We start from the raw sequence: 27,368 nt of genomic DNA, 5'->3' as shown, positions 1-27,368 counted from the left end.
AGCACGTCCAAACATGCACAGCTATTTAAACCAAGGAAATGAAGCAAACCCAACAACTGGTCCCGAAACGACAAACCCGGGCTGAAATTCAACGGTAACCTCGGCATTACCGTTAAATCAGGTACACAGAGCGACAGAGCGTCTTCAAACCTCTCGCAGGTCGAACTCTGTGAAAAGGAACTCAAGCTGGCAGTGTTGTGGATCTGTGGATGTTAGACAGTGTTCGGTGTGGTGGACTGGAATCAGACTGCCAGTGAGACAGAGGTGAAGGTAATGCGAGCCGTTTCATAGTCCAAAAACTGAAATCTAGAAATACATGACACCAGAGACCCTCTACAGAAACAAACTTGGACAGATGCTCAGCAACTATCTTAACACAGAACAGCCATTAGGAGACAGCTGGGAGGATGATACACAGCTGAACTAAATCACAGAAGAGAAGAGGAAGAGAAAGGAAGCAAAACTAAGACCAAAGTACAAGGAACACTGAATATCCAAATAAAACTGAAACTGCAAAAACTAAACATGGAAAACTCAAATGGACTAAATACGAAGACTTGACCCAAGAAGAAGGAATCACAGAGTACCTCTAAAACCACTGAGAACTGGGAACAAGACTAAATACAGTACGAGGAAAAATACATGAAACAATATGAACACAAACCAACAATAACAAAATACTTGAACAATCTAAACTTAAAGTTCACAAAACTCAGAAGCACTGACCCAGGACCATGACACACAGATGAATGTAGCCCAGAAGTGAAGCATATCCACATGTCAGTCAGAGAGGCCATGCTCCTAATAATGTGTACTTTAAATATCAGGCTGTAAATATTGATTTGTGCTGTAAAGGGCCCTGAATCACTGCTGGAGCCCCTGCTGGATGCTAAAGGAACTGCAGCTCAGAGGCTGCTGATTGGTCCATGTATACGCTTTATTGAAATTTGTTTGAAGAGAAAAGTGGACTAGAGTTTCTCTCTCGCTCGCTCGCTCGCTCTCTCACACAGTAATCTTTATTCCTTATCAAATACTTTCCATTCTGCTCCACCCACCCATGCTGACCTCTGACCTCTCCTCCGTACAGCCCTCTGTGTGTGAGTTTGTATTTCCACAGAAGGCTCTGGAGGCCGGTGAAGACTTCAGGGCATTTTTCATTCTCCTTCTAACCCCTCCCTCCTCTCCTCTTTCTTCTTCTTCTTGTTCACTGCAGCACTGCTGTGCCTTCATTCCCAGCATGCCTCAGTAGTGAGAGCTCTGTGAAGGGCCATTAAGAGCTGAAACTATGCAGCACAGTAAAACAGAAACACATGTGGACTCGGAGCTGGTCAGTGTTTAGATCATCACGGTGACGGAGCTGTAGTCTTTCTGAAGGGTGGGGTTCTGCGATCGATTCAGACTGCAGGGAAACACTCACAGTATCATCCGTCATGTTACCATCCTTCATGGTACCACCTGTCATGTTATCATCTGTCATGTTATCATCCCTCATGTTACCATCCCTCATGTTACCATCTTTCAGGTTATCATCCGTCATGTTGTCATCCGTCATGTTGTCATCCGTCATGTTGTCATCCGTCATGTAACAATCCCTCATGTTACCATCCGTCATGGTAACATCTGTCATGTTGTCATCCCTCATGTAACCATCTGTCATGTTATCATCTATATTTGATGTGTTCTTCGAGTGTTGGTGCAGAAACGCTCACTGTTCACTTTCAGGACATTCGTTCTGAAACGTTGTGCCGTGGGTGGATGATGTGGGTGGAGTGGGAGTAAGTCCAGACTTTACTGAAGTGAGGCCTCTCTGAAACACCAACATGACAGCTGAGTGGAATTTTTCAGCTGTAAAGCAGCAGGTGATCGGCGATACACAGGTGCTGTGTTACCGTGAGGTCAGTTTTTCTGTATTGATGGAGAAACGTCAGCACGGCGACGTTAGAGGCAGGCGATCCCCGCTGAGCAGCACGTGGAGACAGCGGGGAGGAAGAAACCTCTGGCAGCACCGGGCTCAAGGAAGGGGCAGCCTCGTTAAGACCAGTAAAGTCCAGTAAAGGAACACTTCACATTGTCTTTAGAGCAGCGGTCCCCAACCGTTTTTGCGCCACGGACCGGTTTATGCCCGACAATATTTTCACGGACCGGCCTTTAAGGTGTCGCGGATAAATACAACAAAATAAAACTAGTACTGGTACTGAAAAAAAGAAGATTTATTCATAACACACGTGAAAAGACCCAGGAAAACCGAGTTAACGATGAAAACGATAACAAAATAACGCTAAAAACCTTGAAAACCATACATTTCACACCTGAGCCTCAACTCTCGCGGCGACTCATGGACCGGTACCGGTCCGAGGCCCAGGGGTTGGGGACCGCTGCTTTAGAGCATGTACACATGAAATGGTCCAGTGGAGTTTTCTTGATTAAATTGCTAACTAACATCTGCATGTGCACCAAGATAATATTAAGCTGTTTTCAAAGTAATAGTTCAACCAGCTGTAAAACAAAAGTCTGAGGGTGTTTTTAACTCTTTGGAAAGGTCCGCTGAAATGAAAACCGGGCTTTCCCGACTTGTCAATGGATTGTGATCGGAACATTTCTGACATGCTTCACTTTGTGATTAGGAGCAGCGGGCGGGGTAGGTGGGTGAGGTGGGTCTGCAGGGGTGAGGAGGCTTCATAAATAGGTTATCAGTAAAGCGAGCAGGATTTGCTGATTGTTTGTAATTCGACAAGCGGGACCCGGGCGTCAAGGCGTCGTCGTCTTTTAATACGTTGACACAATAAATAAATTAGAGGCGTAATGTTCTTTCCTCCTTCAGCACTATTTATAGTAAAGAGGACGCGCTGCGGATCCAGAAAGGATTAGCATCTGTGTTTGATGTGGTTCCACTGTTCTGCAGCTGAATGCGATTGCTCGTCCTGTTTGTTTGCAGCTGAGGAGGAGGAGGAGGTGGAGGGTGTGTGTTTTTAGACTGTTTCTTGGATTTTTTTTGTCTCCTCGTTGCCTTTCGGGGCGTCGGAGGAACACAATGCCAAGTAAAACCGCAGAGACGCTGCTGCTGTTTCTGCTGCTTTTCTTTCTTTGTGTGGTTTGAGGAAGGCCCGGCCGCCCGAGGCTGCAGACCAGAGAGAGAGAGGAACAGAAAGGCATGATGGGAGGGAGGACAGATTTGTCTTAATTGGAGGTTTTTCTGGTGCATCGGGGAGAGAAAAACTCAGTCAGGTATCAAAAGGGCATTTACAGCCCGCTTCCTGTTTCCAGAGGAAAAAATAAAAGCAGGAAATATATTCGTCAACGATCGGCCTGACCCCTGTCTGCCGCTGCAGCCGAGCATTCTGGGAGTTCTGCCTTTATGACGGCTCCTCTTTGATTTGGCGTGACGAGGCGAACCTTTTATTCTAGGGTTCTAAATCTGTCTCGTGATTAGCGCTCCGGCACTGACAAGCCTCGCAGCTCTACTTCCTCACAAACTGTGAAAACACGTCCTTCATGAAACCACAAACACACACACACACTGCACTTACGGATTCATCCGCCCCTGAAAATAGTTCCAAACAACCCCGTGTTTGTCTCTTTCTAAAAGTGTGTTAGTCTCAGGCCGACTCCACGGGATTTAGGCCCTGATTCCAGCCTGCAGAGGTCACATGATGCAGGCGTGCTCCTGCGGTGCGCTGTGATCCGTCAGGGTGCCGTTTCCCTATGTTTAACGCACCTCAAAGTGTGTGGCAGATTACGATTACAGCAACAGGGAAGCGAACAAGTGTGTCGGACAAAAGCGGACATCGAAACACTGAGAGCCCAACAGGAGCTTCTATTCAGGCTCTGAAGAGCCGTGGGTCACCTCCTCCACCTCCTCTTAGACAGCTTGACCTCTGACCCTCTCTGTCTGTCTTGGGCCCCTCCTCCTCCTCCTGTGTAGTTTTCTGGAGTGTGCGGCGGTGCTTTGTTGAGATGAAGCGATGGTGGAGCTTAATCTGAGAGTGTAAAATTGGGCTTTGTAATGTTGCCTACAGGTGGGCGGGGCTTCTAAAAGCATCGAAACACACTCTGAATCTGTGTGAGGACAAACTGACGATCCGATTTACAACACGATCATAGGTCACAGGCCACTGTCAGCCAGTGGGATAACTCCTTCCCTCTGGTGGTGTTTACATTTGACTGCAAATCTTAAATCAGTTATTTACGCGCGCACGTGTGTGTGTGTGTGTGTGTGTGTCTTTAAAAGTCCTGATTGAGTGAAATCCGCTGATCTTTGTTGATCTTGGTGGACTTTCTGATGAAAATTAGTGAATATTTCAAAGGGTGGTTCGTCTTCATTCAGACTGCGGTTTTAGTGGTTTCTGTCAATGGTGCCGTCAAAGCTCAGATCTGGACGGAAACACCAGCAGCACACGGTTTCAGCTTCCTCGTGTTTGTAGTCAGAAATAAGTCTAAATCTGACATCAGATTGGCATCAAACGCTGCAGATGCTGAATGAATTTCGCTGAATGTTTGAGTTGAAAAACTTAAATATGTTGTTCGTTTCATACAATCAAGTGGCAGGTTTTATCTGAGAAACTCACTTTAACATCATTTCCTTATTTCAACCAATCAGCACTGATCTCCAAAGGACCTTTTTATTTAATGCTTGGCAGCACCTGCATTCAGGAAATAAAGGAACTTTCAAAGAAATGATCTGGAGTGTACGGGACCACTAAAAATATACCAGACTACCTAAACTATAAAAGAATAATTGCAGTTTTTTCCTTAAGTGTTTTTTCCTGAACGTTGAATGGTGGCTGACACTGTCGCTGATATTTTAGGGTTAAAGGTCAGCTAAGTGTTTGGAAATTATGAAGATGCTTTACAGGAGATCATCTCTAAAATATCCAGCCTCTGAAAAACATGTTACTAAACTGCAGCACACCTGATGAACAGGTACCTGTGGGGGGGTGGGGCTTCAATTTCAAGGGGTTTAAATGGACTCCTGAATACATCTGGATCATGAGCACGGTCCCTGTAGCACCTGTCTGACGAGACAAGTGACAGTGAAATGGGTTAAATGTAAAATAGCGTGTTTAAAACGGCCTTTGTGGGTTTTGGGGGTGTTTTTCAGCTTTTTTACTCAACCTTGCTCCAGGTGATGTTACCCTTTAATATCAGCTGATTATAAAATCAGTGAAAAGCTTCTTTTTGTTTTCTTCACTCATGTTGTCGGATCTTTCAGGTGCCGAGATCCCCTAGCCTCCACCCCTCTGACACCACAGCAAACCCGCCATCCCCTATAGGGCCCCCACTGTCACCGTGGTAACCCTGAAAGTGGTATCAGGCTGTCCTGAAGCCCCGCCCAGCCTGAAATAAATAGTTCCTCTATACTTTCCTGCTCCTTTCTGCTGCAGTGTGTGTAATCCATACAGCTGACGGATAGACGGACTGTACACACACAGACACACACACACACACACACGGATACACTCACCGTGATTAATGGCAGCAGACTCTATAGCAGATTATGGTGAAATCACTACAGATAAAGCACTGCAGTGTGTTTCTCTGTGTGTGTGTGTGTGTGTGTGTGTGTGTGTATTATCAGAGCCAGACATCCGTTCTCGCTCACCCAGAGAGGGAAAAGTGGTGGAGAATAAAAAAAAACGATTGAAAATGTTGATAAAGTTTCCAAAACACAGAAAGTAGCCAATCAGAGAGAGAGTTACTCCTCCATTCCTTCATCTCTCCAGCTTCTTCTCCTCCTCCTCCTCCTCTCCGAACGGAAACCAGCAGTAAAACGCTGTTTATTCAGGGGTGAAATTTGATTGGACGATGGTTCTCAGAACTAGGCTGTGATTGGATGGATTCTCTAAAAGTGTTTAATTTTCTCTCAGAGTGATCAATAATTGATCATTATTGATCAGCTTGCAGAATGAGAATGCAAGGAGGGATGGGTGTAGTAAAGAAGGAAGGAGAAACAAGAGTTATGGTGACAAAAAAATGTTTCTTCAGATTGTGATATTGACTCTGTGTCTGTTAGTGTGTGTGTGTGTGTGCGCGCACGTGTGTGTATATCATCCATTAGAGAGCTATAATTATGGTAAGTGAGGCAGCACTGCGATCAATACAGCAATTCATCAATCTGACCCCGCCCACTGGAAAACACACACTATTTCATTTTGACCAAAGTCCAGCTGTAACCACTGACCACACACACGTTCAGCTCTGGTCTGGATTAAAATATCTAAAATATCTTTAATGAGTCTCAGTAACCACAGATTTGCAGATCGATCAGTGATGGGCTCATCAATACACATATTAACCCAGCTAATGTTGCAGTGCATTATGGGTGTGTGCCAGAGCTCAGAAGGTATATGTTTGTTTGATTTATTTATTAATTTGTTTATGCAGTTTGAAGTTTGAAGACTACAACACTTCCTGTTAGTCCCGCTGCACAGGAAGTGGCAGGTGAGTGGAGGCGCTCTGATCTGGTCCTCAGTGACTCAGAGAGGATGCAGCTAAATGGATATAATAAAGATACCTCCACCAGAGGTTAGAAGACCACCAGGAACTGCACGTGTGCAGAAGCAGCTGCAGGTTGTGGTGGTCAAAGGTGATGCTGTCTGGAGGTTGCTGCTTGCTTCATCCCCCAAATAGAAATGTACAATGCAAAAAAAGCACTCCTGGTCCTGTGATGTCCCTAATAATAATAATAATAATGGATTGGATTTATATAGCACTTTTCAAGGCACCCAAAGCGCTTTACAATGCCACTATTCATTCACTCTCGCATTCACACACTGGTGGAGGCAAGCTACGGTTGTAGCCACAGCTGCCCTGGGGCAGACTGACAGAAGCGAGGCTGCCATATCGCACCATTGGCCCCTCGGGCCAACACCAGTAGGCGGTAGGGTAAAGTGTCTTGCCCAAGGACACAACGACCAGGACAGAGAGCCCGGGGATGGAACCGGCGACCTTCCGGTTACAGATACACTTCCCAACCCCCTGAGCCACGGTTGCCCCACTATAATATAATACACACCAAAATTCATTTTAATGAAAACCAGTAAAAAATGTACACATGGATCTGGGCTCGGAGATTCCGGATCAGCTCGACGGCACCCCCTCTAGGACAGGAAGTGTGCGCATAGAGAGTTCTCGAGCTTCAGGTCACATGACTTTAAAACCTCAGAGAACCCTTGTATAACAGCTGAATTGTGTCCTGATTGGCTGAAGGCCTCGCATGATGTGGCCTCGCACTTTTATCTTCCGAGGTTTTCTCTCCCAGACGGGATTCGTTTTATTTCATCTCATTCCTCTGGCTCATTTTTTAAACTGTGCTTTTATTTTCCAGCAGTATCCAAAGAAAAATTACCTCAAAAACTTACAAACAGATATGAGGACTAAGAAAGAAAGTCATTCTTCTGCTTTTATCTCACTGCTGAAGTAATAAACCACAGAAAAACACGCCTCATTTTATTCTAATATTCATTTTAATCCCGATGAGGTAATGTCATCGAATACGCTCCAAAGACAAAATAAATCCAACAAAACCTCAAACAAGTACACAGAAACTCAGAGAGAGCTTGAAGATGCATTTTATCTATAATCTCTGCAGTTTGTCAGTGATCTTTGCAGTTTTTCTATAATCTGCAGTTTGTCTATAATCTCTGCAGATTGTTGATGATCTCTGCAGTTTGTCAATGATATCTGCATCTTGTCTATAATCTCTGCAGATTGTTGATGATCTCTGCAGTTTGTCAGTGATCTCTGCAGTTTTTCTATAATCTGCATCTTGTCTATAATCTCTGCATCTTGTCTATAATCTCTGCATCTTGTCTATAATCTCTGCAGTTTGTCAATGATCTCTGCATCTTGTCTATAATCTCTGCAGATTGTTGATGATCTCTGCAGTTTGTCAGTGATCTCTGCAGTTTTTCTATAATCTGCAGATTGTTTATAATCTGCATCTTGTCTATAATCTCTGCAGTTTGTCTGTAATCTCTGCAGTTTGTCTATAATCTCTGCAGCTGGTAAGTGATCTCTGCAGTTTTTCTATAATCTGCAGATTGTTTATAATCTCTGCATCTTGTCTATAATCTCTGCAGTTTGTCAATGATCTCTGCAGTTTGTCAATGATCTCTGCAGTTTTTCTATAATCTGTAGATTGTCTATCATCTCTGCAGTTTTTTAGTAATCTCTGCAGATTGTCAATGATCTCCGCAGATTGTCGACACTCGGCTCTCCTGGAGCAGATTGGGGTGGAGCTCTGTAGTTGGATCAGAGCATAGTGAAGCAGCTTCAGCACAATTGGGATATTTGAAGAGAGGAACAGAAGCGAGTTAACGCCTTCTTTCAAAACGTATGCTCCTGCATCTCGGCCTCAGCCGCTCTTCCCGATGCTAATCACCAGCCTGAGGTCGAAGGTCAAACACATTTATATTTGCTGCCCAATTTACTGGCTGCTTTCCAGTTTGGATCAGTGCACAGTTTACAGACATTTCAGCGAGTTGGAAGGTTCCTGGACGGTTTGTGGAGGGCTCATTTTGCATGTGTGTTTGTGTGTGTGCACGTGTGTGTGTGTGGATGGCTGGTAATGGCTGCGGCCCTCTTTTGTTCTGGCAGAAGGTGGCGAATGGCAGCGGCTCAAAGAAAACAGACAGAAGCTTCAAAATGGTTGCCAACGCTTTAAGATGGCTGCCAGGCTGAGAGAGAGGGCAACCACACACACACACACACACACACACATATGCACGCGCACACACACAGACAGGCTGTGTGGCAAATGTTAGCGTGTGACAGAAAATATTAAAATGTTTGTGATTGAAAATTTGAAGAAATGTGTGTGCGAGTGGGGTTTTTGTGTGTGTGCGTTTTGCAGTTGGCAGCGCCTCCTTGGCAGCGGCGGCTGGCTGGGCGTCCAACAATGGAGATGGCTAAGGGGATTCTCTCTCTCTTTAATTTTTTCTTTTTTGAACACCATCCGAGGGGCGAGAGACATCAACCACAAACAGAGAGAGAGAGAGCTTGGCTGTCTTTCTAAAATGGCGGCGTGTTGGCAGCGGCGTCTTGCCGACACAAAGCCTTGTCTGCCTCGTGTGTTTGTGCAGTTTTCTTTCATAATTAACCGAAAAACAAAAGACAGAAGAAAACAAATTGACTGTTTTCTCTTTCAGCCTCAGTGCGAGTCTTTGTGTGTGTGTGTGTGTGTGTGTGTGTGTGTGTGTGTGTGTGTGTGTGTGTGTGTGTGTATTAAGGATTTTTGGGTGTGATGTGCCGAATGTGAGGGGGCTGCCACAAAATGGCGGCTGGTGGACGGCGTCAAATTGCAGACGGGCGTTGTTGAGTCCAAAAGTAGAACCTAAAAATTTGTGTGTGTGTGTCGACTGGCAGAGCGTGCGGTGCAGGCGTGCCATGGTTCACATGCCAGGTCGGGGTCGGGGTCCTGCTCCTGCAGCGCTGCCTGGAAACACAAAACAAACGCACCCGCCTCCTGCTCAGAGAAACATCATCAGATTCATTTTTTATATTTCAGTTTTATTTTCTGATGTTGTGTGTGTGTGTGTGTGTGTGTGTGTGTGTGTGTGTGTGTGTGTGTGTGTGTGTGTGTGTGTGTGAGAGAGAGAGAGTGTGTGACAAAATATTTAAAGTTCATGCAATAAAATGATTTTAGTTTAATTCCAGATGAAATGAGACGTTTATTTGATCTGATGCTTTGTTCTGTGTTTACTCACATAATCGAGAATGAAAGAAAACAATACCTTTAATGATGGACCTTAAATAAAGGTGCCGATTTATTTTTAACAAATCCATATTTAAGTGTTTTTCGAATGCTGCTGACCATCTGAGTCACCTGACTCACACAGGGACCTACAGCCTACGGTTGCTACAGCTCTCTTTGTAGAGTCGTACAATATAAAACACCCCGAGGCGGCTGTTGTTGTGATTTCTGAATAAAACTGGATCGAATTAATCAGGCGTTTGTTCTGTTAGCTGCAGGAAGAGCTTAGAATCTAAAAGAGGAAAATTACAATTTCCTGTCTTTTCCTGGTAACGCTTGTTATAATCCAGAGGAAATGCTGTTTGGAGCATGGGTGGAGCTGTTGGGCCCTCGCAGAGCTTCACACGGCTGCCTGCAGGTCAGATAATTAGCCCCCGGGGTGCACAGGTGTAGGTGTCACCTGCAGGAACAGAGAAGCTTTCATTCCTTTCAGCTTCAGTCACAGTGCCTCATCGCTGCAGTCCAGCCGGACTTCAGGTCCGTGAACGTGTGTGTGAGAGTGTGTGTGTGTGTGTGTGTGAAGGTAATTTATCCTGCGTGGCAGTCTCAGCTGATTTGTGGCCTTTAAAAAAATGAATTCAAACGTCTCTTCATTTCATTAAAAGCTAAATCAGAGTGCGCTCAGATCGATGCCGAGCGGTTTGTTTATTTATTTATTTTGTACCCACTCAGAGCCCGTCCGTCTACGTCTTCGTTTTCGTATCCTTCCGGTAAAGATCCTCCAACTGTCGTCCTCGGGCTGAACATTGGAGGTGTGCGGCGTTCTGCTCTCCCCTCTCTCTCTCTCTCTCTCTCTCTCTCTCTGTAGTGTCGGCATGTCTCTCGCCCACGTCACTGAGCAGCCAAACACGGAGAGAAACAGATTTTGGCAGCAGAGCACTTCGCTGTTTCTGTTTGTGTTGCCTCCTGTCGCTCTGCCAGGAGACGACAGCGCGATCCCAGCGTGGCTCGGTCATGGGGGGGCGGAGTCTGTGTGCATTAAAAACAAACCCGGAGGAAGTGTGACCTCTTTAAACACGAGCTTTCTTGTGTCCTAACCGGTGTGACAGAACTTCACACCAGTGAGAAACGGCGTCTGTGTCAGCTGACAGCACCTCTGAACTGACGTTTCATTTTTATTTTGCTCTGCAGTAAAACTGGTGATGATGTCATTATCATTAGATTTACAACAGATTTACCGCGTCACACTGAGATCAGCGACGCACACGAGAAAGGCTTTGCTTAAATTGCCCATCATCCTCTCTGCCGTGAGAGACGCCATCCAGCTGCGCGTTCCTCTCTCACACAGGACGTTCTCGTCCAGGGCCTTCGACGTGTCACACTGTAATAATTCCCCCATCCTGTAGTTGCAGACAGACCTGGTTCCTTTTGACAGAAGCTTTTGCGTTTTTGGAAATAATCTCCGGAAATTTTAAACTGATTTATTTGGCACTTGTATAAAACTGCCATAACGTATGATTGCTCTAAATGAGCACGTCTTTTCTCATGAGGTAAGTCATCCACTCCCATCACAGGAAGCAAAACCCGTTCTGTGGAAACCAGTGGAGCTCTACTGGAGGTGGACTGGTTGGACTGGTGCTCTGCTGGTTCTTGGGTTTAATCAATAACCTTGCAGCAGAGTCCTGAATGAGCTGCTGGGAAAGGGGAACGTGGGGGTGAGGCTGAGCAGGTGGGGTGCAGGTGGGGTGCAGGTGGTGACGGTGCACTGTGTTCTTGGCAGTGATGATATCTGGTCGGCACCATTAATGTGAATCCCGGGAACGTTACCTGTTGACCTTTATTCCCGGGAGTTAGCAAGACGACTTGAGAAGTTTTTTTCAGAAAAATTCAGAGGTAACCCCCCCACCCCCAACGCCAACCCGTCCCCCACCGCCTCTGACTCTCTGCTGCCTTTCTGGAAAGCATCCAGTAGCCCCCCTCCCTTGTTCCTAGAAAAGCACCAGTTCATGTCAGAGAGAGAGAGCAGGGCGAGCGAGAGGGAGCGACCTCTGGGGCGATCAAGTTTGACTTTCCCACAGAGAGAGCTAGAAAGTCTGGTCCCATTGTTTCCTTTATGTCCCAGTGCTCTGTGTGTGTGTGTGCGCGTGTGAGTGTGTGTGAGGGTCACGTGATCTGCCGGCATCTTTCCATGGTGGTCAGGTGTCCGAGGCTCCACTAGCGTTCAAGTGGGTCTCCTAACCCAGGATACGTGTTACTTGAGAAGCTTTTCAGAGTAAAAGCATAGGTATTTTCCTATTCTTCTGATTTCATTTGATTTAATATTTAAAGTCTTTGATGGTGACAGATGGAAAAAAGTTTTCAGAGGTGAGTGTGTTTCAGGATTTTTTTTCTAAAGAAACAAAAAGGACTGTAAACAGGAAAATAAGAAGGATCAGGAAGTTCATTAAACTTCCTGATCCTTCTTTATTTAAGGAAAAAGCTTTTTAAATTCAAAGTATAGATGGAAACATTTTTTCGTTTATAATATATGACTTAATTACAAGTCTGTGATGATGGGGGGTTTGAGTTAGATGATCCACGCCCCTCAGTGGGGGGGTGGATGCAGACAGTCCGGTCTGCTCCCACGCCTCATTAGCATATTTAATTAACCTGCTGACGGCTGAATGAGGGGAGCGGGGGACGATGGGGTAGGGGGGCAGTGTGTGAAAGTGCCCTCCAACACACACCCATCAGCAGCACCCCTAACCCCCCACCCCATAGTTGCCGTGGTTTCCGCCTGATGCTCTTTGTCTTAAGCTGCTGAAGCAAACAGACGCGGTGAACAGCATGCAAAACAAGCCTGATAAATGCTGCCCTGTGTGTGTGTGTGTGTGTGTGTGTGTGTGTGTGTGTGTGTGTGTGTGTGTGTGTGTGTGTGAGACAGAGGATGGGGCCGGGGGGGGTCCTCTCAATGCAAAAAGTTCATGTCTCTTAAATGTAACTGAACTGCACAACCTCGCGGCGAAAATGTGCAGGCGCAGCGTCCATAACGTGTGGTCTGCAATAAGAACTCCACAGAAAGAACTCCACAGAAGGATTCAAACCTGGACCAAAGTGATTTACACTAACGAGAAGCCCTTTAATCCACGCAGGACGACCCGACACACTCAGCGAACCATCACTTCAGAGGCAACCTGCTTTCCTTCACTCAAAAAGCGCTCCTGTCACCTCCTCTCACATTAAAGAAAACATATTCACGCCTCAGAACCAGCAGGAGATAATCACTTGACTATCTCTCCGCACCGTTCAGCTAGCGTGTGAGCTGTTAAAGCGAAGCCCGCTCTTCCTCTCGATCCTGATTTTCCTCTTGGATCACACATCTGGGCCCGCGTGGCAGCGGCTTCAGCCGGGCCTCCGTCACGTTCGCCGTGCGTCGCACTTTCCTTCATGTTTGCCTTAATTAAAAGTTTTGCTTTCCTGGACGTTCCAACTTCTCTCCGTCTGCTCCTGAGTCATGGCCCCGCCAGCAGGCTCCGGGGGGATGATGGGTAATATTTCTTCCACTCCCTGCCTACTTTATCTGCAGCGTGGCCGATCGATGCCCCCGAAGCCGCTAAATCATTTGAAAGAGCGGAGCTGCATCGGAGCAGAGAGCATGCTGGAAGAGGAGGCAGACGCAGAGAGGCCGGTCGCACGAGCTGCACACAGGAAGAACGTTTGCCATGATACTCGGAGCTGACCTACTGCTGCTCACACGTCCACAACAAAAAATGTCAGATCTCACATAGAAGAGAGAAAACTCTAAAAACACAGATGACAAGTTTTGTTTAATAAAACAAAGAAATGTGTAAATAAGTTACAGACGCCTGCAGCTCAGTTTGATCTGATGCAGTTTTAATGAAGCATTTTTAAGAATGTGAAGCAACAGCTGATAACACATTAACGCTCAAACCATCCGTGTTGTGTTGAAGAGATATTCTCAGGTCAAAATAGGACTGGGCTGTACTGCCATGTAATACCGCTACGTGCCACAAGGAGGTTCAGTGAGTCGGTGTAGCCTTTATTTAAGCGGTTAATAAAACGATCGGGGGAAAAAAGACTAAAAGTTTGAAGAGCAAAGCATTTTAGCACACCTGCTGGTTAAACACTGCCCCTGTTGGTGAAGGTTTGAGTTCATATTTGCAGTGGGTAATTATTCATTCATTCATTCATTTATTTGTTTATTTTCAGGCACAACAAATACCTATATTGAACATAAAATGCACAAAACAAAAAACAAAAATTGCCTGAAAAGGAGTGGGACGAAGAAAACTTATTAAATCCCACCCCTATACTCACTCATCAACAAAAAAAACAATAACATTATAAAAGTACCTTTATTATTATTATTATTATTATTATTATTGTTGTTGTTGTTGTTGTTGTTGTTGTGAGATGTAAGACATTCCTGACTTCTTGAGACCTGAAAACTGGCAAAACCTCTGCTTTCACAGAGGCACTCACACTGCTGATGATCGGTTAAGCACGTGACTGATGAGCAGCACCTGGCTGCTGCTGATCCCGCTGTTCCTGTGGAAGCAGTGAGGCTGGATGTTGTTTTTCAGAGCACTGCAGAGAATCCTGTGACATAAGAAAATGACCCGTTTCCTCTTTTTTAACCACCTTGCTGTAGTAGTTCCAAGAATTCCCACCTTCCAGCAGCTGCATGGATTGGGACTGAGCGGGACTCTATTAGGTACAGATGCCTTCAGCTGATGGCGGGATAATCGATGACTTTTTATGTAGTTGTACATTGTAATCATGTAAACATGCGGTTGTTGAAAACGCTCGGGGTGCACCATGTGAGATTCTGTCACGCACCAGGTATTTCTGCCGTTTTAACTTCAGGTTTAGCTATGAAACATTATTCAAAATGCTTTTTAAAGACTAAGTATGAAGAGGATTTATCCATTCATGCGTCGGTGGTCGCAGCTGCTTGGCTTATTTATGATATTTGACACGAGCTCCTCCTCAGACATTTCACTCCTCCATCCTTCCATCCGTCCGCTCAATCTGAACTTCAGCATAGGCTCCGAGTTCTTCCTGTGTCACTGAGCGTGTGCAGAAAGTGTGACTGAATCAGCTGCAGCAGCTGGAGTCTGCCAGTCAGTGTGTGTGTGTGTGTGTGTGTGTGTGTGTGTGAGAGAGAGATACCAGGTGAAGGTTTTGTGGTGTGGAGATCAATACAGGCATCCCCTCTACACACACACGCACACACACGCACACACACACACACACACACACACACACACACACACACACACACACACACACACAGTCAGTGTTTAACAGCAATGACACACATGCTGACCCATTAACAGAGTGCTTTTGAATGCACACTGGAGCAGCTGGGAATCAAACCACCAAAGTTGTGATTTGCAGATGACCTGCTGAGTCCACATTTTGGTGAATAGCCTTCACTGGTGCTCGTTTCTGTTCTTGGATGATCTGGGATTTGTAGAACAAGAGAAACTGCAGCAACACCTTAACTGATTACTTATTTGAAAGAGTAACTAAAAAAGTGATTACTTTACCTGCAGAGACAAACCTGATCTGCAAATGGTAATGCTTTATTTTACCAAACACTAAGGGCAGCGGCCACGACGTAAAGACAAAATTTAGCCAACAGCAGCTTGACGGTGATGTCAGCTCTGTGTGGGACTTTCTGACGCTTTAAGAATTTATTCTGAAAGTGTCGCACTTCCTGATTGATGAATATTTTTTATTTCGAAAATGTATTTACAGCATTTATGAAGGATGAAACACATTTCATGATAACATTAAAGATAACTTTTTTTTTTTTTAAACTCCCAGCTATCAGTGAAGTAACCGCTGGATCAGAACAGACAACTGTGTGTGTGTGTGTGTGTGTGTGTGTGTGTGTGTGTGTGTGTGTGTGTGTGTGTGTGTGTGTGTGTGTGTGTGTGTGTATATGATTGTGTTATTAAGTTGGTGTTGTTCGGCTCGTCCTCATCTTTGTGTTTCTCTCCACAGAATCCGGCCAATCAGAAAGCCCGAATCAGGCCAGCGAATCAGACATCAAGGAGCAGCCGGAGAACGGTGAGACACACACACACACACTGAGGCCAACCTGTGTGTGACCCTGTGTGGTTAAACGAAATGAGGCTGTGGTCAAATATGCACACACACACACACACACACACACACACACACATTCCTGAGGAGAAGTTGTTTGTCTGGATCAGGGAAGTGCGTATGGAAGATTTTTAAGTGTGTGTTGATGGATGTGATAGCTGTGTGTGTGTGTGTGTGTGTGTGTGTGTGTGTGTGTGTTGATGGATGTGTGTGTGTGTGTGTGTGTGTGTGTGTGTGTGTGTGTGTGTGTGTGTGTGAGAGAGAGAAGGATATCCTCTCTACTTTGTGTGTGTGTGTGCTAGACCTTGACCCTGGTGTTCAGCTACGTGTGTGCAGACACACACAGCTGGTCCTGATTATTCCTGTTGGGAAACAGAAGCCTGTACTTCCTCACTCATACTGATCCTTCCCTGGTACTACTGGTACTAGTACTACCTGTAATCCTGCTGCAGGTGTAGATTTCGGGGGCTTGTCAGTGGTTGGCTGTGCCGAAATGTGTTGGTGATACAGTAGTAATATAGTAATAACCCCCTCCCTCCCTCTGCTCACAGGTCACCTGGGCTTCCAGGACAGCTTCGTGACACCTGGAGTTTTCACGGTGGCCGAGCTCGTCCGAGTGTCTCAGAGTAAGTTCTGTCTCTCTCTCTCTCACTCTCCTCCTGCAGTGAGGCTGAATGAGGCCAAGCACTGATTGGATCGCAGATCTGTCATCGATAGTGCATCTAATGTAATTCCTCCAGACCAAACCACAGGCTGCCTATCTTAATGAACACACTGTGTGTGTGTGTGTGTGTGTGTGTGTGTGTGTGTGTGTGTGTGTGTGTGTGTGTGTGTGTGTGTGTGGCTGCTGATGTGTGTTTGAGTGGTCTTCCTGCTGATGAACATAAGAACATGTTTAGGAGAGTGTGAATTGTGAGCTCAGCTTGCAGCACGAGGCTGAGCACCTGTGCATCAGAGAGCCAGGTGTTCACCGTATTCTATAACAATAATAGTAATAACAATAGTAATAACTGTTACTTAGTAACACCTTATAAGTAACTGATTACCAAAATCACTGTATGTATAATAACATCATAGATTAAAATGTGAACAACACAGACTCAAACATTATGTGTTTTAAAGATGGTGAGAGTCGACGCTGCAGGAGAGTGCACGAGCGGCCAGTCAGCTCAAGGCTCTGAAGCACCATCGATTAATCGAATTCTCAGATAAGAACTACTTCTGTGATAAATATTCAGAAGAGAAAAACACAGGTCTTGCAAAATGACTCTTTACACACCATATTAAAATAGAAAACATTTTCTTAAATGCAAACATAAATAAACCTCAAGTCTCTTATCAAAGGTCAATATAATCTGTATGAAACTGAAACCTAAAACGTGTACCTTTACTCTGTGTTCCTGGAAGGTTTGTGACACTGTTTCATCTCCTTGATGAGCCAGATTACATTTGGTTTGTATGTATGTATTGGGTGCATATGTGTGCAGTGAATGACCGAGTTTGTGTCTGTAAGCCTTTAAAGGAGAATGCGGTGTCTGCGAGCATATTGGCATTGTGACGTTTGTCCTGTGCTTTGATGCAAAGTGCCTGTGCTGCTGAGAAGACATGCTTTGATGGTGCGTCGTTAATTAATATTAATAATAACAATTCATCTGCAGGTTTTTCTCTGTGTAGAACAAACAGCGTTGGGCAGAGCAGCTACAAACTTCCTTTTCTTCCTCTGGTAGTTTGTCGATCAGCTGCTTTGATGAAGGACTCCCGCTCGCTGTTTCCCAGTAAAGGTTTTAATGGTGATCACAGGAACATATACTGCTTTGGGCTATACAAACAAAGTTTTTTTACTGTATTGTTGTGGCTCCGCCTCTTGTGCAAACAGACTCCGCCTCCGTGTTAAACTGTCCCAGCATCATCAGGACTGCGTGGGCTGAATGTGGTCAGACTTTTTATCCACACGCTGCTCCTAAATGTGTTTCTACTGCAGGTCTGTGAGTGCTGCAGAGCTGTGCATTAAACGAGGATTTCATATAATCGAGTTATCCGAATTACTCGATGAATCGTTGCAGCCCCAGTTGATATTAAAACTCTTCAGATCCAGGATCTGCTGCCAATCAGCAGCCGCTCCAACTCAACTCTAATTGTGAGGAAATATGAGCGACAGGCGGGCGATCGAGAGACCGCAGGGTGGAGGAGAGAGAGGGGAGGGGTAAGATGGGTGTGCAATGGACAGAAAGGACAAGTGAGAGAGAGAGGCGGGGGGACATGACCTTTAAAAAGTGCCGACATGCAGGAGAGAGAGAGAGGGAGAGAGTGACAGAGAGCGCAGTGGGATCTATATGAGTCTGTCGATCGCCCACCGCTAACAATAGGCGATGTAAAGTGCCTGTCAGCACACACACAGACCCCCGATCAAAGAGCCATCGATCACACATACACACAGTTATCCCTGCTTGATCAGATACTCACATGCAGCTGCTATCTCACACTCACTTAATGACACTGAAATATAAGGCATTCTTTCAAATTAAAAGCATCAGTGAAGTCTGTTAAACTTTTTGTTCTCCAAGGGTAGCTTTGCATGATTCAAAGTTCTGAATAAGTCTCCTCAGCTATGTCCAAATCCAACTGAAACCCATGTACTCTGATTGGCCAGTATCTGGAAGGTTATTGAGGGTACAGAGCGCATAAGCACATGTACGAGTACGTGTTGGAGCCTGAATGGAGCCTGAACATCCTACATACAGCAGGAACATCATGATGTTGGTAAATAGTTTGCTCAGCAGGAAAAACCGAGGTTGGACTTAGTCTTTCAAGTACACAAACACATGTTGCTGCGTGCAGCGTGTCCCTGAAATGAGCTGTAATGTCAGGTAACGATTAAAATGACTGCAGCCTGCACAGACTCCTGTTCACACACTGGACTTCATTAAAGTGCGAGGGCTGTGGTTGTGATGCTTCACGGAAATACAGTTGTAGAAGAGTAACATGTTCCTCCACACAGAAACACGCAATTTATAGAATGATGGTACCTAGAACAGTGGTTTTTGGTGTTGCATTGCTGCTGATGTATTTGGCTTACCGTGTCTTCTTCAGGGTCTGTGTTTCTGCCCTGAAAGTGCCAAGTGGTGTTTTTTTAAGTGCCGTCCATTTTTTGATTTGATTGAGCAGCCATAGAACTATTTTGAGCTGATAGCGCCGTGAGTGCAGTGGTGTTCAGAAGATGTTTGCTCTGAGCACTTTGAGCTCAGGCTTATTGGAATTGTTCAGAAAATAGACGCTGAGAGCAAAAGTGAGGCAGCCTGTGGGCAGACCTTTGCAAATCATGCTGTAAACAACACCTCTATGCTGACAACACTGTCCTTTACTGTTCAGTGGTGCTGTACATTGTGGTCTTTAGTGTTGCTTTGGATGGCTGAGAAACTGAATTTTAAATTTCACATGACACCTGTCAGCACATTCGGCAGGAGAACTAGCTCCTTCAGAACAGTAGATGATAGAAGAGAAGAGAAAAGGCCTTTACTGTCATTGTACATGTACAACGAAGTTGTGGGTGCTTCACACCGACTATGCCGGAATAAAATATAAAGCGTATAAAAGAAATAAATAACAAAAATAAGAGAAAGGCACACAATAGAGGACAAAGTGCTCGGAAGCAGTGCAAAGAAAAAAAGGACTTCTTAGAGTCCATGTGTGAGTGTCCTGAGTGATGAGGGTTACTCAGCCTAGGACTGGGCGATATATCGAGTTTTTAAATATATCAATATATTTTTATACGAGATATGAGATGTGATAATATCGTTTATATCGATATAGTCTATGTTACGTTATAATTATACTTGTGGAACCGCAAGTTTGCCTCTTTCATCCACTTTTGTCTCTACGCAACGTTACTCTGCCTCGCCTCTCTCCTTCACTGAACACAACTCCTCCCCCTCCATCACTTCACCTGCAGGCAACGAGAAGATGGACACGGCAGCTATCAAAGAGGAGCTGGTCAGTAAAAAGAAAACATTTGGAGATTACCATTTTAGTGCTGTCAGCGTTACTCTCGTTAAAATGACCTTAACGCTGTAACTGCATTAATGTGGCAAATTAACGAGTTACCGCGGATCACCCTGTGTGTGGGGCTACACGGCGTAGTGTTTGTTAACAGTCTGAATGGCCCAGGGGAAGAAGCTGTTAGTGTGCGGAAGTGTGGGACCTGATCGACTAGTGGGTCAAGCAGGTGGTGGGCGGGGTGCGAGGGGTCACCTGTGATGGCCCTGGTTTACCTGAGATGATTTTTTTCTCTGGGCAGATGGAAGCAGCATCCTATCAGTGTTGAGATCATTATAATGCTCCTCAATATAAGCTGAGGTTAGACCATCAGCCCTGGCTACTATTTCGCTCCAGTTACTTTTACCATCGCCCTAAGGAAAGCGTTGCAATTTTACTCAATGTGAAGCTGAAACAAAAAATATGAAGGACAATGAGATTTCTCATTTTCATCCTTTAATTTTGAATTCTACCTCCAGATGTTCTTGTTTCACTCCATTATTTGCTTTTCATAGAAATAACTTTATTACTTTTACTTTTTCTTTTTTCCCTACTGACAAAGTTTTTCTATTCGGCTGTATTATAAATGAAGTCTCTCTCAGGCTGAATGAACATGTATACACACACACACACACACACACACACACACACACACTATTCAAGTACATTAGCTTTTAACTGATAACCTGAAATGCCTATTGCGCACACACACACACACACACACACACACTGTGGACTCTCCTGCACTCTAATCCATAAGTGATTCTTCCAGAGCCGCATCGCTGCAAATCTGCTGACCAACACAAAGCGCGCGCCTGCACACACACACACACACACACACAGAGCGAAAGGGTGTGTGTGTGTTTGTGAATACATTTGTGTCTGTCTGAATGTGTCTGTGTGTGTAAGTATATGAATATATACTGTACTTATAGAGTGTGTGTGTGTGTGTGTGTGTGTGTGTGTGTGTGTGTGTTTGTGTGTGTGTGTGTGTGTGTTGCAGCAGCATTAAAGCAGCTCTGCTTTGCTGCCACAGACACTTTTCTTACTCCTCACTTTGCTCGCATTAGAAATATTAAATGTAGACAAAGCTGAAAAATGTTTTTCATCTCATCTCCTTTTATATTAATACAATACACACGTTATTCTCAGTACATCTCAGTACATTTTATTCATACAGCCAAAAGTTACACATTTGTGTGAGTGATTTCTGTAGAAAAATTTATCCAGCCTGATGAAACCTGTAAATGTCTCAGATTACAGTGGAACCTGAAGGAAGCGCTCCATCCTCAGGTTCCTCCGCAGTCGAAGCGAATTCGTGTAGAAGTTTCTGCTGATTTATGTTAACGTTCACCTCATGAGTCCGAACTCTACAGCTTTTTATGTTCTTCTTGATGAAGCTGTTGTCATAATTTCCTGTAGTTATATATTTGTGATGTTTTGAGCTCTCGGGGCCACCGTACGGTGGCCAAAGAATATATGTATGATGCTGAAGCAAACCTGGAAGGACACCTTTACTTCAGTGTAAAACTCAGCTGACGTCGGCAGATTCTTGCTGCGGCCCTCGTTCTCCTAAGCGTTCCCCTTTAAGAGCATAAAAAGAATTCATGCATTTCTTCATTCAAATAAGCAGCTGTGGGGGAGTGACAACAGGCGAACATCTGCATCATGCAGGATCAAATTCAGACTCCAGCATGTTTGGATGAGGTGGAAGATTACAGGAAGCAGAAATTACGATTTGCTGCCAAAGGTCACCTGATCACTTCAGTGTGTGTGTTATCAGGAGTATGTATTTCTTTTCTTTTTTTCTTTTTCTTTTGCCTGTCCCGTTTGGCTCTTTAGCCATCAGAATTGTTGTCTTAAGGCCAAGAAAGATGCCAAGTTGATTTACTTTACCGGGTGGATCATCATGGCCTTGCCATATTGGTCCATTTGATTGACCTTTATTATAATTATGTATTTATTTTATTTTCGTTTTTTAAAGACGGGACAGACATGACTGGGGGATAGGACAGAGAGAAAGAATGAAAGAAAGAGAGGGAGAGAAAGAAAAATAGAGGGGAGAAGAGATGGTGAGAAAGGGGGGAAGAAAAAAAAGAAGAACAAACAAAACACCTGAATCACCCGTATGGAGATAAAAAAAAAAAAAAAAAAACCAGAAGAGAAAACGAACAACAAAGAGCAAAATAATAAAAACAACACCATCACAATAAACTAGCTAACAGTAGATAACAGTAGATGCAAAATATTACATGTTATTGTTTTTTTTGTTTTTGTTTTTTTTGTTTTTTTGTTTTTTAGTATGTATTTCAATGAAAGTGTTCCCGGTGGTAGGACATGGTGCAGAAGTAGCACTGGGAGTCTCCGTTTGATGCCAAAGAAAAGATAACAAACTTCTTCTGGTTCCTGCGTGCTGAAGGGGAAGTCTCAGGAGAACCTGAGACCAGGAAACCAGGAGCCTGAAGAAAATTTTAACATGTAATGTGACAGGCAGTGTGGAAAAACAGTGAGAATGAGGCACAGGAAAAAGGCAAAGTCCAAGAAACAGTCCAAAGATTAAAAACAAGGAAAGAACTCCGAACATGGCAATAGACAGAACCTTACTTGAAGCTTCACCTACATCACCATCACCCCACAGCACTCTTTGTGATTATATGAAGAATCATTTCTGGTGTGGTTCTTCTTTAAATGGAGTGAACACACACACACAAACACACACACACGCGGGGGTCTGCAGGGGTGACTGAAGCCTATAGCTCACCAGAAGATGAGATGTGGTTGTGGTGGAGGGGGGGCTGGTGGGGTATTGAACAGAGCGCGCACGCACACACACAGCGGGTGACCTTGGCGTTGTGCAGCCATTACACAATTCACTGGCAGGCCAATCGAATCTCTCTCTGTCGATCAATATCCTATTAAAGCAGCACACAAAGAGAGAGAGGCCGGCCGGGCGAGCGAGCGGGCAGGTTAGTGTAGCGGCCGCGGTCACATGTAATTGGTCACTTCAGTGTATTCCTGACTTCTCCTTCCTCTCTCTCGCTGCGATGTGTCATTAAACTCTCGCTCTCTCTTCCTGTCGTTCTTCCTCTGATCCTCCTCTTTCTTTTTTTTCTTTGCTCATATTCCTCCTCTCTTTCTTCCTCCCTCCGTCCTCTCCCTCGCAGTCTGTTTCTGCCGCTCTGTACAAACCTCACCTGAGCGAGACATTACAGCTGCGTTTATGAGGGCCATAAGTTTGTGGACAGTAACTTGTGTTTGTTGTGCTTGTTGAACTGACAACAGCGAGGCGTCCATCTGTCACCAGAATTCCTACCGGTCAAAATTTAACCAAAGCAGTGCTCCTCAGGAAATAAGAGCTGCTGGTTGCTGAGGGATGAGCATAAAATTGGGATCAGCATAAAATTGCTAGGTCTAGTTAATAGTTTTTTAAGGGTTATTTAATAGGAAAAAAAATATTACTGTACTCATATACACATACCAGCTAATGTTAGCCTCAAGTTTCCTAAAAATCACACTTTCCCTCTGACAAACAGTTTGATTACATTCTTATATTGTATGAGAGTTTAATCACTAAGAGTCCAACAATGTTAGATCCACTTCAAAGACCATTTCATTATGACCATAACAGTAGCTAACAGAGGCCAACGGCAGCTTACCGAGGCTATTAACAGTTAACTAAAGCCCCTTTTCCATTAATACCTACTCGGATATACTCACCACGGATCGCCACTCGGGTCGACTGGTTTTCCATTACAATCTGGTACTACCTAACGTTCGTGGTTGTCGTCATAGCAACGCATCCAAGCATCCCGCAATGTAATTAATATACGACATGATTGCTACAAAAAAGGTGGACGTCAAGTAGGGCTGCACGATTAATCGTTAGAAAATCACGATCTCAATTCATACTTATGTGCGATCTCATTTCCAAATGACAACGATTCCATCCAAAAAATAAATAAATAGCCGGCGACGATTGTACCGCATTTTGATCCGGGACGTAATTTGCATGAAGACAAGCGCTCACTCTTCCTGCTCAACAAATGACAAGGGCAGAGCCTTATACCACGTGATACTGGATGCTAAAATTGGCAGGGAAAAAACAACGGAGAGCACGTCAGAGATGATGAAAAAGTGACAGGAGAAAATCCGTCCCGGTCAACCACCCAAACATCAATAACGGGAACCTTATACAGCGCTTCCCTATACACGTCGAACTCCCGCAGGCACAAAGAAATTACGGAGGCTATCACTTATCACCTGACCAAAGATATGGCTCCCATCAACACTGTGCAAAATGAGAGATTTAGGAAAATGATCAACACCCTAGACAAACGCTACACAGTGCCGTCCCGCAACTATTTTTCTATTGTTGCACTACCTGCTCTATACACGCAGTGTCGAGCAACGGTGGAGACGGAATTTCAAGCAGTACAACATTTTGCGGCAACCACAAAATGTGAGACATTTGTTGTTTTTATGTTTGTTTATTGTTTTTATGTTCAGTCTCAACTGTTACGAAGTTGATGTGCAGTTAATAAGTGCAATAAATATTTTAATAATAAATATTTAAATAAATATTGGAAAAGAAAATCGTGAGAGAATCGTGATCTCAATTCTAAGCCAAAAAATCGTGATTCTCATTTTATGCAAAATCGTGCAGCCCTAATGTCAAGGCAAGAATATATCTGCTGCTCGGTCTGTGGCTTTTTGTCATACTCGGGGAACACGGCGTTGTTTTTTGTAACCGTTTCCTTCATTGGCGAGTTTCAAAAAAGGGTGGTTTTATTCTTGTCAACATGACGCTCTCATGACTCATCGAGTGACGCTACTGTCCAGCTAATCGGTGGCATGCAGTCTGACGATGTTACATTTTAGTACTGACTAAGAACCCTGGGCGAGCAGGTACTAAAAAAGTACTTGGTAACAGGTACTATAACCTAATGGAAAACCCTGATAACTGTTGTGAACCGTGCCAAGTCGATCCGAGTAGGTACTAATAGAAAAGGGGCTTAAGGCTAACACAAGCTAACAGTACCTAACTAAGGCTAACTACAGCTAACTTAAGGCTAAGGGTAGCTAAATAAATGAGGACACTTCTCACCCTGCATTGACAGCTGAGGTAAACAGTGGACTAACAGCGTTCCACAGAAAATTCTCGGGGAGATCCGTCTAGGTGCGGCTGTTATGGGGTAAACTCAAAATGTTTTTGATCTCTGTTAGCTGACATGTTAGCATGTTTGTCCTACAGAAGCTAACATATCTAGAATTATGCACTTGAATTGGGCAGTGTAAGAAAACGGAACTCGGTTGACTGCAATCTGTAATCTACTGACATCTAGTGGTGAAAAATGTTACACACTGAAAGTTTAAGATTTGAAAGGTAATTCAAGCATGATTGTGTATGGCAATCTGTTAAATTACTGCAGGTGAAGGGACTTCTCAAACCTGGTTTCTTTACATATTAGATTTAAAATGCTGATATTTGTGTTAAAATAATACGATCTCTACATTTTCATAGTCAGGGGATCTTTTTAAGTGAATCGATTAAACAATGGGTGTTCCAGTTATTAATTGTGCCTAGCAAACTGGCACGTGGGTGTAGCACAGGCTGTAAAAGGAGCTGCAGCTCACTCTGAGTCTCTTTGATGTTTTTAGACACTTGTAACCAGCTCTCTCACACACACTCACACACACAGATGCATGAGTGGAGTGCCAGCAGTGCACCTTGGCACTGAAACAGATTTCATGAAAACACACACACACACAAACTTCCTGCCAGTGTGTCAGGAGAGTTGATATTAGACGTAAGGATGTTGGGGATTACAGCTGATATGATGGCTTCACACACACACAGTGCAAACACACAAACACTCAAATAGATAAGAAGGCAGATGACCCACTTGGCACCTTCTCGTACCTTCGTCTGTCTCACTATCGCGCTCTCTCTCACACACACACACACACACACACACACACACACACACACACACACACACACACACACACACACAGGATGAAAGATGAATAAACCTGGAGGCCTGCATGCTTCAGACTCCTCCTCCTCCCTCCCCTGCCCTCTGCCACACACACCTGGTGGTGTGCCAGCAGCAGATGGGCACCGTGGCACACATGACACAAAGATGTTTGACAATTTTAATAATAATCACAATAATAATCATAATAATGAAAGTGTGAATTGGAACAATAAAACAAAGGGAACAGCTGTAAGCGATCAAAGAGGTGCCTTTGCGAGTTCTCACAGAAACACGATGAAGATGTGCTTTAAAGGGGGGTTACAGTAGTAACCACTGTATGGCGAGTGACCTGAAAGCATCATTAATACAGCGAAGTTGAGCCGAAGCTCCGGCTGGCAGACGTCCAGACAGCAGAGCACCGGCCCCCGGCATTCAAATGCAAGAAGTAAACACAGAGCAGCTTCATTACTGCCAGAAATCTAATCAGCAAGGATACAAATCAACCAGGAGCAGCTGCAGAGTGCTGCCAGCGCCCTCCACAGGCTGCACACGTCAGTGCAGCAGTGCCTCTCAGACAGAGCCCATCAACACCATGTTTCAGCTGTCATCTCATTTATGATTAACCATTAACATCTCAGAGGTTCACCCACAGCCTCAGTGAGCACATGCAGCAGATTATCCATGATTGGCTGCTTTTATATCCTTATCTCTTTTTATTCTAGAAAAAATCAGCTTTTCACTGAATTTCCCAGAGGAATTATTAAAGTTCTATTTTTATTCTTAATATTAGACGGTACACCATACTTTGTGTCTACTGATTATCTTTATTTTTACCACTTTGGACAGTTTCAGTTCAGTTCAGCTTTATTTATATTGCACCAACAACAGTCGCCTCACGGCACTTCATATCGTAGGGTAAATATCCTACAATGATACAGAGAAACCCCAACAACAGACAACCCCCTATAAGCAAGCTTGGGAGACAGCTGGAAGGAAAAACTCCCTTTTAACAGGAAAAAACCTGGCGGAGCCAGGCTCAGTGAGGGGCGGCCATCTGAGAGACCAGTTAGATTTACTACTATCACAAGGGCTTATCCATTATTTTTAACAGTTTATGCAACTAGTAAAGGAGTCTAGGACTTGCTTATGATGGCTGTTTTAACATCAATGATTGTTGGCGATCTCCATGTTACCATGGAGATGTTTAAAATGTCTAAGCATGAGTTAGCTTAGTGAGCGCGAAGCTTCAGAAAGCAAGTGAACAAAGTGGCGTACGATATAACATGTTCTCAAGGTTTTCAGCAAGACTGCGATAACGAAAATAATCGAGTCTATAGGGGAGTTTGGGATTTGCAGTGCATTATGGGATGAGTAGTTCCTTCACAGTTAAGTCACTCTCCACACGGTAGCTTTGCCTTTTTCAACTCAAGACTGGCTTCACTGAAAGCTTCACACTCTTTATGAGTTTGTAAAACCTCAGAGGAGAAGTGAACAAGAAGTTTCCGTCCAAAACTGGAGTCATAAAAAAGTGGACTGCAATTATTAAATTACAG

The 27,368-nt window shown here is 44.4% G+C and overlaps 1 protein-coding gene across 10 annotated transcripts in view; it reads left to right on the top strand.

Annotated features, from left to right (window-relative positions):
- The window catches only part of nfia (nuclear factor I/A), a 154,630-nt gene that overhangs the window by 91,291 nt on the left and 35,971 nt on the right, over positions 1-27,368 (top strand). For all 10 annotated transcript variants that reach the window (XM_076880608.1, XM_004557006.3, XM_004557003.3 and 7 more), the window contains exons 3-4: positions 15,704-15,769; positions 16,357-16,431. In XM_076880608.1, coding sequence (XP_076736723.1) covers positions 15,704-15,769; positions 16,357-16,431 — 141 coding nt within the window. The remainder of the gene's footprint in view (positions 1-15,703; positions 15,770-16,356; positions 16,432-27,368) is intronic.

Source organism: Maylandia zebra, linkage group LG23 (assembly GCF_041146795.1).
Source record: "Maylandia zebra isolate NMK-2024a linkage group LG23, Mzebra_GT3a, whole genome shotgun sequence".
In the NCBI taxonomy this organism is placed as follows: Eukaryota; Metazoa; Chordata; class Actinopteri; order Cichliformes; family Cichlidae; genus Maylandia; species Maylandia zebra.
This window is presented reverse-complemented; position numbering and strand designations above follow the sequence as displayed.